At 39.2% G+C, this 12,508-nt stretch overlaps 1 protein-coding gene across 1 annotated transcript in view; it reads left to right on the forward strand.

The window, feature by feature from the left end:
* GRIK1 (glutamate ionotropic receptor kainate type subunit 1) overlaps positions 1-12,508 on the forward strand; it is a 360,508-nt gene that overhangs the window by 258,762 nt on the left and 89,238 nt on the right. The window contains exons 6-7 of the mRNA XM_041734902.1: positions 448-621; positions 9,619-9,762. Of these exons, the coding sequence (XP_041590836.1) occupies positions 448-621; positions 9,619-9,762 (318 nt within the window). The remainder of the gene's footprint in view (positions 1-447; positions 622-9,618; positions 9,763-12,508) is intronic.

Raw genomic sequence — 12,508 nt, forward strand, 5'->3', positions numbered from 1 at the left:
AGATCTAAGGCAACAGGAAGTGATGGGTCATCCTGGGACTAGTCACATCACCACTCAGTTTCAGTGTCCTCATCTGTAAAATAAAAGCATTGGACCAAATGGACACAGAGATCCCTTCCAACTCCCCAAACCCTATGTTCTAGAAACAGAACTTTAACTTCTCAGAATATTGTACCCTGTGCCCAAGGGCATATTCCTCTTCCTGGTTTATCCAAATTCTAATAGCATTGTAAAAAATAGTGGAAAATGTAAACTGCTCACTGCCTAGAGTTTCTCAGGCAGCGTGCAAGTGAAGAACAATGGGAAACATTCCTTGATGAAGCAGTGAGGATGGCAGCTATTTTAATTTTAATCTACCTGTTGTTTCAGCAGTCATTATTCTGTTTTGCATAAATGACATTGAAAATGTTAACTCTTTCTACTTTTATCATTTTTAATACTGCGCAGGACTTATTTGCTTTAGATCTGGAACTCTATAGGTACAGTGGGGTAAATATGACTGGATTTCGGCTGCTTAATATTGACAACCCTCATGTGTCCTCCATCATTGAGAAGTGGTCCATGGAGAGATTGCAGGCACCCCCCAGGCCTGAGACTGGCCTCTTGGATGGCATGATGACAGTAAGTAGTCTTAAAATAAAAATCATTTGAGATGAAGTTTGCTTCCTTAGGGGTTAGGTAAAGAATCACCTATGCCTCCTCTAGTGGAAGTAAAAGTATTATAACTTGTGCCTTGACTTGAATGAGAGAAGGAGTAAAATTTTTAGGTATTTTGAAAGTCTATGCACGGCAACTATCGAAAATTGCTATTTTCAGCTCTCTGGACTGTACGTCCGTCCCTTTGATTTAAAAAAAAAAAAAGAGTTAAATGAGTAGCCACCATTGCCAGCCAAATGGAGCCAAAGCAGAAGCCAAAGTGAGGGTGAGTAGAGTGAGTTTTACCCTTGGAAATGAGGCCTTGGGAAGGGGGGAGGGAAGGAAGAGCAAGCTGCCTACAAAAGTGATGCAGAACAAGTTTGCAGCCCTCCTTTTTTTTCTTTTTTATTAATAAATTTATTTTTTATTGGTGTTCAATTTGCCAACATGTAGAATAACACCCAGTGCTCATGCCATGCGGCGCTCCTTTCTTGCCACATCTCAGCAAACGGTGGCACACGTGGAAAGACACCAGATTTGCATACAGTTGGTGTGTTCACATTCTTCCTGCCTGGATGTGTACAGGAACACCTCTGCAGACACTGACAGTGATTCACACCAGCCATATGTTGCTCTTGAAGCAGATGCCAGGCCCACCTCCCGACAAGGAGAGGTACTCTGCTGAACAGATAAATTGCAAACTGCCTCATCAGAGAGCTTCTCGCTAATATCATTTGTCTTTCGTTGTCAAATGCACCTACCTTAGCTTTATTTCTCTAATGAAGCTCCCTACGTGATGAAGAAAATAGCAGGACATTTTTTAAAAAGCTTTCTATGTAGGAATCATGTCATCTATAGGGAAAGATACTAGGAATGCGGGCAGGTAATAGCATTTGAAATTGGCAGAGTATTTCATTCTCTGTTCCCATCATCGGGAGAAGCACTCTTGCTTTTAAGATGCAATTTACCGATAACCGAAAGGTATCATCTTGCAGAGAAATGAACTTGGGATTTCTTTTCCTTTTCTACCATTTTTTTTTTCATGAGAAACAAATGAATACCAAGGAAAACGAATTAATAAATGAAGTGGTTCTGGATGATTCCTTGTTCAAGCTCCCTGATTGTTTTTCAAACCTGAAATAACTCTTAAAATATACAGTGATCGGAGAGATAATGATAGAAAGCATTTTAATACAAATGAGCCTTCGGTGATTTGAAACATTGCTTTGAATAGGAACAAGTAGAGACTATCCAGAGAAGTACTAGACCTTCTGAGAGGGAAGAGGGCAGGCTAGAGAGAAAAAGAGTTAGAGACAGAGGGAGACAGAGAGGTATGCTAATACAACAGCTTTTCTCTTCTTCCTCTTGGATTTATAATTCCAGTGAGTTCAAATGTCTCAAATCCCCTGCCCTCGCACCTTGCCTCCCAATGAGATTTCTATCCACAGGCTGAGATCTCCAATAATTGTTACCTACACTCAGTGTATTCCTCTAAAAAAGTTACAGTTTGGAGCTATGTTATCACAGCTTGTGGATTCAGGCCAAACATTAAATATTCATCACAAGTATGGCTTAATTTACCAAAAAAAAAAAAAAAAAGCATCTGTTGCGTTCAATTATACAGGACAGTTTGTACATATTGACTGAGATAAGGAAAATCGTTGAACAAGGAGGATAGAACCATGCAAGTCACACCAACTCAGGCCAGGCAGGGGATGCAGCTACTCCGCTAGGACTGCTGCCGGTGGCCTAGGCAAATGGCAGTTCCATGGGCAGGAAGCATGGTGGAGCCAAGTCCCTGTGGATGGAAGAGGTCCTGTTTTGCCTAAAGTTTACTACTGTCATCTCACTTAAGAAAGGGATTTCTAGGCTCTGTTATTGCTCCTGTTATTATTAGAAACTATAAAAAAAGGAGAAAGGGGATTTATTAGAAAGGAAGAGAAGGGTTCCCTGGGCACCAAAAGTTGGGGAGAGTAGATATATCAGTCATGTCTATACTAGCCTAAAAAAGTGGTAGAACACAGCACCCACTAGAAGTTGGATCCCATAGTCATACAGATCGGTTTTCCTCTAGTTTCACTGAAATAGAAGTGATATACTTCATCGTATAAGTGTAAGGTATACAGCATAATGGATTGACTTACATATATTGTGAAATGATTATTGCAATAAGTTTAATTAGCATGCATCATCTCATATAGCTACAATAAAAAGAAAAAAAAATATTTAGATACAGTTTTGAAATTAATCCCAAGAAGTATAATAGTAGACTCCATTTTGGCTTCTAGTAATGGAGGCCCATTTGGGGATGTGGAAACTGAGTCACAAGTGAGTTTAAAGAGTAGATTTACAGGTTTGAAGCCCAATGGGCTAATCTGAGTTGAGAGAGCAGAAACTCATGTCCCCAAGCCAGGGCCCAGATCTAACAAATCTTTGTTCTCATGTTGCCTCTGTACTCAAACCATTTTCTTCCCCACCTTCCTGATAAAAAAAAGCCCTATGGTTTCAGTTCCACTGGGTCTATATTCCTCAGATCTCATGGTTCATTCTTTCTTGCATCTGTAGCATTTGTGACTCTCACTGCCTAAAACCTTCTTCCCCTGTCAAATCCATTTCACCAGAGAGGCCTGTTATTCTTTCTCCCATGGCCTGTTTTCTTTCGCTGTGTAGCCCTACAACTTCACACACTATATTTCGATTCGTTTGTTCAGTGCCTTCCTCTACAAGAATACAAACTCCATGAGGACAGAGAGGCTTTGTCTTTTTGTGATCTCCTTTATGCCCAGAAATATAAAAGGTCTGGCACAAAGCAGGCCTTCAATAAATATGTATTTAATAAGGGAGCTAATGCTAAATAAATAAAAATTGGGCTTCTGCTAAGACCAACATGTTAAATGAAAAAATACTCAAATACCCCTTAAATAAATCTGTAAAAGCCCAAAAAGAGTTCCTACAAGTAAGAACTAGGCATGTGTAGTGAAGATAGTGATTATTCTAAAGTAATAATAATATTTTAAAAATTAGCCTAGACTACTATCTATATTTAAGTAATGCCATTACTAGAAGAGAGTTGCATTCGCTGAAATCATACGCATTATACCACTACTCTCCAAGGCAAATTTCCCTATTGCCTTTATAGTTTTATTTTTGTATGTGCTGCATTCATATACAGATGCCTGTAGGAATATATAATATAGAAATTTTTAAAAATATGTTTAAAAATATCCATGTGTTTTTACTTCCCACCTACTTGTCTGATTTTCTCTTTAATATTTTTAAACTGAAAAATTTCTTAGAATATCATACACCAAAAATATCTTCAAAGAATATTATTATATATGACAAAACACATCCAAATCTGAAAATCATGTGCAATGAAAAATTTTGACTCCAGACTGTTAAAGCCATAGATGTAATTAAAGAAAAAAATATTGACTTTGAAAATAAGGTTAAAATTGTGTTAATTAAGAAACCTGTTACTGAGTCAATAGAGTTCAAAAATAGTGAAACTTGTTATTTAAAACATCTTGAGATTAAAAAAAGAAAGTGTTTTCTTCTCAACTGAAGTGTTGATTAACTCAATAGAAGTTTGGAGTAATTTTACAAAATCTATTTCATTCCTTTTTATGGCGCTTAAATTTTTCTTAGCACTTGGGCTGATTCAGTCTATTGGCTTATGAATAGGCCTAGATAATGGAGTGGCCCATTTTCAGGTAGAGTCCTCTCTGATTGTGAACCAAAACTGTGCATGAGTCAATAGTGCATAGTAATCATAGAAACAAGAACGTTGATCTGTCTTTGGCCTTCCCAGTTCTTCAAAAGCATTCACAATATAAAGTTAGGTCAGTAGCCTTATGTTACATGTGAGCATTTCCTGTAATCATGATCCAGGAGGGAGGTACCTTTGAGTGTCACCTAAGTGTCTGCTGCTGCTCCAGCGACAAAAGACAATGGGCTATGAAATTCAATGGAAAAACCAAGATCTTTCCAGATGAGGAAAGCCTAGATTAAGTACTGGCTATGTCCCCTGAATAACTAAATGACCTGACTAGGTTATGTAGCATCTCTGAGTCTGCTTGCTTACCTGTCAATCTGTGTAATAATATTTTACAGTGTTACTCTATAGATTAAATTAGATAATATATATATAACCTCCAGGACATAGAATTGGATTTACTTGATGTACCTGCTATTATGCCAGTTTGTAGTTAATATAGGAACAAAAGACATTCTGAAATGCAGAGACCAAATCCTTACTTGTTTACAGGAGATGTTTCTTGGCCTGCACAGGTAGCCCAAGATAGCCCCTTACCTGGGACCTGTGTGACCTTGTGTGACCGACCATAGGAATCACCCAGGTGTGTTTTCCAAAGTCCACATATGGTCCTCTTTTCCCAATTTCTCATGTCTCTCCCAAAAGCTGGAAAATGTTTATTGAAATTAGAATATGCCAACCTCTGCACCAGGTCTCACTGGATCTGCTGGACTTCTGCCCTAATTACTGAATTTCTAGATTGTGAGTATATGATTATATCTTTGCTATCTTCCCCAGGCCATTTCCAAACCCCAGTTCACTTGCGGGTCACTCTTCTCAGCATCCTGAATGTTCAGGATGTGCACTGCCTCTCCCACCACTTTGGCTGTTCAGTAGCATCCGCCCCCGCAAGGGAAACTAGCTCATTCATACTAAGAGACAAATTCCTGCTAGCTCTATGCTGTGGGTGAGATATTTGGATTTAATAGAGGAATCAGTGAGAGAATAAATTTAGGAAATGAGGGAGAAGGGTGTCATTTGGGAGAACTTCTCTTATAGAAAACTGCCTTGTCCATCCATGTCAGGCCAGTGAATATTTCTGAATTTGCAGAGAAGATGGGAAATCTATACTTTTTGCCCATTTGTTTCACAAAGACTAAGTCTTCCTTCAGCACTCCCATCTCCTGCAGTTTTCTTTTTCCAATAATGACATACAAGGAAGACAGCAAAATGCAAGGAATCTAGAAAGCCATATCCTGTTGTTACCCCTCATTTCCAAAGAGTAGCATCTCCCTGGATTTTGTTGGGATCCCCAAGACCACATTCAGGTTTCATTTGGCAGAAGAACTCACAGAAATCGGAAGGGCTGTTAAACTCAGAGATAACAGTTTATTACAGCAAAGGGATACAGATTAAAATCAGCAAAGGAAAAGTTGCAAAGGGCAAAGTCTAGGAGAAACTATATGGGGACTACTAGTGGTCCTCTCCCAGGAAAGTTGCTTTGACAAGTGCTTCATTCTCTACAGCAATGACATAAGGCAACATGTACAGAGTGTTGCCAACCAGGGAAGCTCCTCCAGGCCTTGATGTGCAGGGTTTTTACTGGGAGTCAGTCACATAGGCATCGAGCATCCTCATAGCTGATCCTACTTGCTCAGTCTCCAGCCATTCCAGAGCGCAAACTGATAGATACAGCATGGCCCAGGGCTCCAGATGAACAAAAATAGGCATTCACCATAAATCACACTGCTAAACTGCCTAAAACTTCCCAAGACCCCAAATATACAAAAACACAATGGTCAGGCAGGATATTCCCTGGTTTGGGACATTATCTCCCAGAACCCAGTCAAAAGCCAGTCCTTTCTTGGAAATATGTGTAGAGCGTGGGCACCTCGGTCCTGCTGAGTTGAATCTTTATTGCACACTGTTGTGATAACCAAAACACAGTGTGAGACTGCTTTTTGTATGCTTGTTTCATGATCCATGTTGTGGTAAAGAGATTTTCTTAGGGGCACTGAGTAATGTGGTCTCATTCAGGCTTTCGATATAAATAAAATGTGAAAATAAACACATTCGGAAAAATAAAATCTGAAACACAGGCCAATTTCTTTTACATTTATCTAAAATAACTCGAGAGTTGCTACTCGGTAAGCTGGCCTCCAGCACAGAACTGAAAAGGGAAGAAAATTCAGGGGTGGTTTATTAGTGTTATAAAATAGGTAGACACATGTCTCCTCCATCTAAGAAAACGTTGCACATCAAAGGGAAGTGTGGTTTTAGAATAAATGGTTTTCTTCTTTGAATTTGAAAAGCACTGATCAGGCCCATGGTTTTGAGCTGTGTTATTACCCAACCCAGTGTGGAGGCAGCCTTGACAAAGAAAGTCAAAATCCTTCCTTAGCCCAGCTTATGGAAGAGTTAGATCAAAACTTCACTCCTCACACTCCTCTACCAACTCTTTCAGTTAGTCAATTAGTGAATACACATACAAATTTGCAAAAAAAATATACTTCACTGCTAAAATGGTCCAGGTCCCAAGAGCATAGTGGTTAAGGGTGTGAGTTCCAAAATCTAAGTTTACATCCTAAGTTGAAATTCTCACTTGCCTAGTAAGTTAGGCAAGTTATCAAAGTTACTTCCTGAAGTTACCTCTAAGTCTCCATTTCCCTGTTGGTAAAATGGTGACAATACCTATTTCAAAGGCATCGTTTCAATAATTTAAGGTGACAGCACGTGTAGGATGCTTACAGTGCCTTGTGTGTAGTAAGTTGTCCGTGAACATTCACCATAATTGATCTATTATTGTAATTATTAAATCAGCATTAAATATTTGTTTTAGAGGCAGCTCAACTTCGTGGTTGAGAACATAAACCCTAGCTCCAAATTCCTGGGTTTGAATCTTGGTTTGCCCACTACTACTTTGGGGATGCCATTTAACCTGGTCAAAACCTTACCCATAAAAGAGTAAAGGTTATGGTGAAGATTCAGTGTTTGCAAAGCATTTAGAGCAGCACCTAACATACAATAAGTACTTGATAAAAGTCAGCTATTATTAATTGAATTTCAAAAAGTCTCATTCTGCCAATTGATTACTCTCCTTCAATTATACCAAATTAGGATAGCAGAGTGGTGAAGAACATGGGTGCTAGAATCAGACTGTCATGGGTTCACACTCTGGCCATGCAGCTGATTAGCAGAGTAGCCTTGGACTAATTTTTCTGAGCCTCAATTTTCTTATCTATGAAATTGATTAGGGGATCCCTGGGTGGCGCAGCGGTTTAGCGCCTGCCTTTGGCCTAGGGCGCGATCCTGGAGACCCGGGATCGAATCCCACATCGGGCTCCCGGTGCATGGAGCCTGCTTCTCCCTCTGCCTGTGTCTCTGCCCCTCTCTCTCTCTCTCTCTGTGTGACTATCATAAATAAATAACATTTAAAAAAAAAAAAAGAAATTGATTACACCAGTTTTGAACTGAAATAATCAAAACATTTTTAAGCTTTAACAATCACTACCACCACCACTACTGATCTAACTTCTATATGTCAATGATATAAGTAAAACAACTTATTTTACAAGTACATCTTAAAACCTTGGGATTATACAGTTCTCATAAAAATGTATTTTTTTTTGTATTTTATTTTAAGTCATGAAATAACATTAATTCCTTCAGCAAGCATTTATTAAACAACTTTAAACAACATTTGTGTGCCAGTAACTGTCTTACATACTAAAGACACTAAAGTCAAACATTTCTTCATTCACAAAACCCACATTCTTACTGGGAAACCAATGTCACTGTAAGTGCAATATGGAAATGGAAATGCAAATGGAAAATGCAATGATAGAGATTTCACGGGAAACATTTAAAGGGGGGATATTCTTTGGACTTGTAGATGGATAAAGTGTGAGATATAGTAACCCTCTCTTTCCACTTCCATTAAGACATGCTCTCAATAAGTGCACAGTAAATGTTGAGCTCATCAACAGATTTCTGGGGAAAAAAAAAAAAACATGATAAACTTTGATCTATGACCTAGATTCTAGATTTAACTCTACTAGTTATTTGCTATACATAGGACCCTACACATATAGGGGTCTAGGGGTTATTTTTTCTAGGAGTCATTTTTTCTACATAAGTAGTTCTATCTATCTGTTCTATTGATTTGGGGAGCTTGTTGAGAATTTCAGATGAAGTTCTGATGAAAACCCTCAACTAAAATGTGAAAGGACTATACAATTTTATCCTTAAAGAAAACAACAGGACCATATTTTTATAAAATACTAACAGTTTTGTGTGAAATTTTGCAAATGAGAGAGATTTCATAAGGAAGGGAAGAGTGAGATGGCACCCCCCAAAAGCAAGAACTACTTAAACTGTCTATCAAAAAGCAAATGCTGACAAGAGTAGGATATTCCAAGCAACTTACATGAGTGTGTTTTTCAAAAGGTCTTCCACAACCTGCTATTGGATTTGATTCCACAACTTAAACCTTCCTGACTCCAGCAAATAGAAGTGACCGACACAAATATCCCTATTTGGAAATTACCTATAAGTTTTGCTTGAAGCTGTTTCTTTCTGCCAAATAGAAATAAGTAAATATTTTAATAGATATATATTCTGAGAAATAAAATCTGATACTGAAATGTTGAGGTTTAGTAGCTTCTAACTCAACATAGCTGATCTTAACACTGTGCTTAACATAGAAGATGCTCCAAAAATATTTGTTCCCTGAATCAATTATTTTTGTGGCTAAGATGAGGGTTGGTTTTGTTTTGGTTTTTTGTTTTGTTTTGTTTTGTTTGTTTTAAGAACTCAAAACAGGGTAGCTCGGGTGGCTCAGCGGTTTAGCATCGCCTTCAGCCCAGGACCTGACCTAGAGACCCGGGATCGAGTCCCACGTTGGGCTCCCTGTGTGGAGCCTACTTCTCCCTCTGCCTGTGTCTCTACCTCTCTCTATATATATATGTGTGGCTCTCATGAATAAATAAATAAGATCTTTAAAGAAAAACCTCAAAACAAAGCAGAGCTATCATTCCAATGTACTGTGGAGTATGAAGTATTATTTTAGAGAAAAATAGCTATCAGAGAGTGAAGACTATTCAGCTGGCGAATAAATAGCTGTTGAGATCAGACAAATAGGAGATAAGGAAACAGGCAGAATGATTATGCAGGTAATGGAAGGGAAACAAAGATGGAATTGAAGATGTGATGTGTGTTTTCCTCCGCAGACTGAAGCAGCTCTGATGTATGATGCTGTGTACATGGTGGCCATTGCCTCCCACCGGGCTTCGCAGTTGACTGTCAGCTCCTTACAGTGTCATCGACACAAGCCATGGCGCCTTGGACCCAGATTTATGAACCTAATCAAAGAGGCAAGTGGTACTCATTCATGGCCCAGTTCTTTCCTAGCCACAGTGCTGTTTGACTTGTTCATTTAATGTGGTCTTCCCACACGGCTTTGTTGGCATGATATCTATAAAAGAGGAGAAACCACCATCATCCGATCTGCTAGGATTTCACTGGTAAAATTTTGTCTGGAAAAACTACCAGGAATTTTCTAGTGTGATGTTGAGAAGTTCAAAGAAGTTACCAGATCATACCACTCACCTTCCTTCATCTCAACTATGTCTCAGTTGCTGCTGGTTCTCTTCCACATACGTTCATAAGTGTTTGTAGGTGCTTATTCTATGCCCCATTGACTCAGGGAGTGGGTTAGCGCATCACTGAAGGTTACCAGAGATGGTTCCAACCTTAGCAGCCCACAATCCCAGTTGTTTCTTAAATATCAAGTGGTACAGGACTGAGTAGGGCCACGTTGTCCTAATGATATAATAATTATTTCACCATTTGTCAGCAAACCAGAAAATTCTAGTCTATTCAAAACTTACCAAGTATACTAAAGGTTTTCAAGAATACAGGGTATTTGGTGAAGGTGAGTTTTTCATGATTACCCTGCAATCTCGGACTGTCCCCTACAATTTCCTTTTCTCTGATGCAATTCGACTTGTCTTGATCAGATCCTGTTCTAAGATCCCAAGATTCTTCATAGATATGCATCCTTGGATTATCTTTGACATCAACATACATTCATCGTGTGTCTGGACTTGACAAAGTGAAATAATGCTTAACTGAGTACACACCCGACTCTATGACGCTGCTCTAATGTTTTCTCTATAGGATGCAGAAATTTGCCTCTCAAATGAAGAGTATCTTTATTGCCTTCTGTATTGGAGATGGTTGAGATGAGACAAAGCCATAAAAGAGAAGAATGGGAGGGACATAGTGCAAGAGAAGAATGCCTAGCCAAGAGCAAGGGAGAAATCCTACTTTAGGCATCATCTTTGTTGGTCTCTTTGGCACCTACAAAGTCTCACAAGGGTTGTTCATCTACTTCCCCATTGACAGCTGACTCTGATCCATCAGAGACTCTGATCAACAGTCTGTATGAACCAGAGAGACAGTATGTATGAGGTTTAACACTACTCAGAGAACCAGAGGGACAGTATGTATGAGGCTTGGCACCACCCAGGCTCCAAAGCAAGGCTGGATCTAGGGTATGGCAAGCAGCAAAGACTATCCTGGGCATAGGATTTAAGGAGGGACTCACTCTCAGGTTTGAACAGGAGACTGTGAGGCAGTACTTCCTTAAATTTTGTGCCCCTGGGAACCTCTCTGATCTCACTGTGGTCCTGGCATGGTTCCTTGGGTTTAAATCGCAGCTCCACAAACACTTACGAGCAATATAATCTACACAAGTTACATAAATACTTGCATCTCAATTTTCTCTTCTGTAAAATGGGCATAACACCTTGTATCTCATAGCATTATTGTAAGGATAAAAATAAAAGTATGAAGAACAACACAAAAACACAGTAAGAATCTTAGATATTAGCTATTCTCTTACTATTGGGAGAGACTACTAATAATAGCCTCGTTCAGTTTACTGAGTGTGATGCCAGGAATTTAAATCTGGTAGCAACAACAACAACAACAAAGAAATCACAAATAGGCATGAAATGAAATACTCTTTCTGACAGCTACATAAATCTGACATACTGTGCCTAGTGTAAAAACATCGCCCAGTCTCTGCTCTCCCCGCAGCGATCATGGTTAGGTCCTGAATCGCCATCCTGATCACCTTGATCTTTAACAAGAAAACAGCTGGTTTCCTTTCATCTCCTGCCAGTGCAGGGAGAGGCAGGAGGCCACATGAAAGCTTAGGATCAAACACTCAGAGCACCCCAAGCACCTTTTTTGCTTATACTTAGGTTGCATAAGAAGGTAAAATTACCAAGCCACAGTTAGGGATGTTTAAAGAAATAATGAACTCCAAGATGAGGGACCACACTGAAAGCAAGAAAGCATTTTATGATCTTTTACTCCGAAAAGCAAATTCCCCATTCTCAGGCTCCACAGTTGGGGGTTGAAAGGAGATGTGGGTCATAGATTAAAAACTTTTATCACTGTTGTGCTCATCATTTTGTCTTCTGAATCACGATGCCTTATGCCACTCCAGGCAGGATACAGGTACCTGCAGAGATGGGATAGGGTTCGGAGGACCAGGAGCGGTGTCTTAGTCTGTTGAAAGATTGCACAGAGGGAATTCTGAGACAGGCTAAAACCTGCGAAAGTGAGAGAATATAGGTGCTTCTTTCAAGGAGTATATAATTTGACAAAACTTTGCAGGCATCAGGGTTTTATCAAGAAACATGAAATAAGGCATGTGGTCCTAAAACTTACCAAGGTCCTTTCTTTTAGTAACTATCACTTTCTAAAGGATTTTCAAATTCTAATCAGAAATCATGTAAAAGTGCAAGTCAGCAGATTGAATTTATGGGGTGAAGATCAAATTTGTCACAGGAGGTAAACTTTCCGAGCTCAGAGGTGGTTGTGTGTGCACTAATCCCTGATAACTTCACACATCATTTAGAATCAGGAAGCCTTTCAGACAAGTGTTTCAAGTTAACCATCCTTCAATGTTTCAGGCTGACTACCAAGGGGAAGAATTAAAGAACATTTTAAATCTGGTAGAGTGTGTTATAGTGTCATGTCTCCAGGCATTTGCTAAACAAATGTATTAGGAAATTATAAATTCCCGCCCAGCAAGCAGTATACCGG

The sequence above is a fragment of the Vulpes lagopus genome, chromosome 20 (genome assembly GCF_018345385.1).
Source record: "Vulpes lagopus strain Blue_001 chromosome 20, ASM1834538v1, whole genome shotgun sequence".
In the NCBI taxonomy this organism is placed as follows: domain Eukaryota; kingdom Metazoa; phylum Chordata; class Mammalia; order Carnivora; family Canidae; genus Vulpes; species Vulpes lagopus.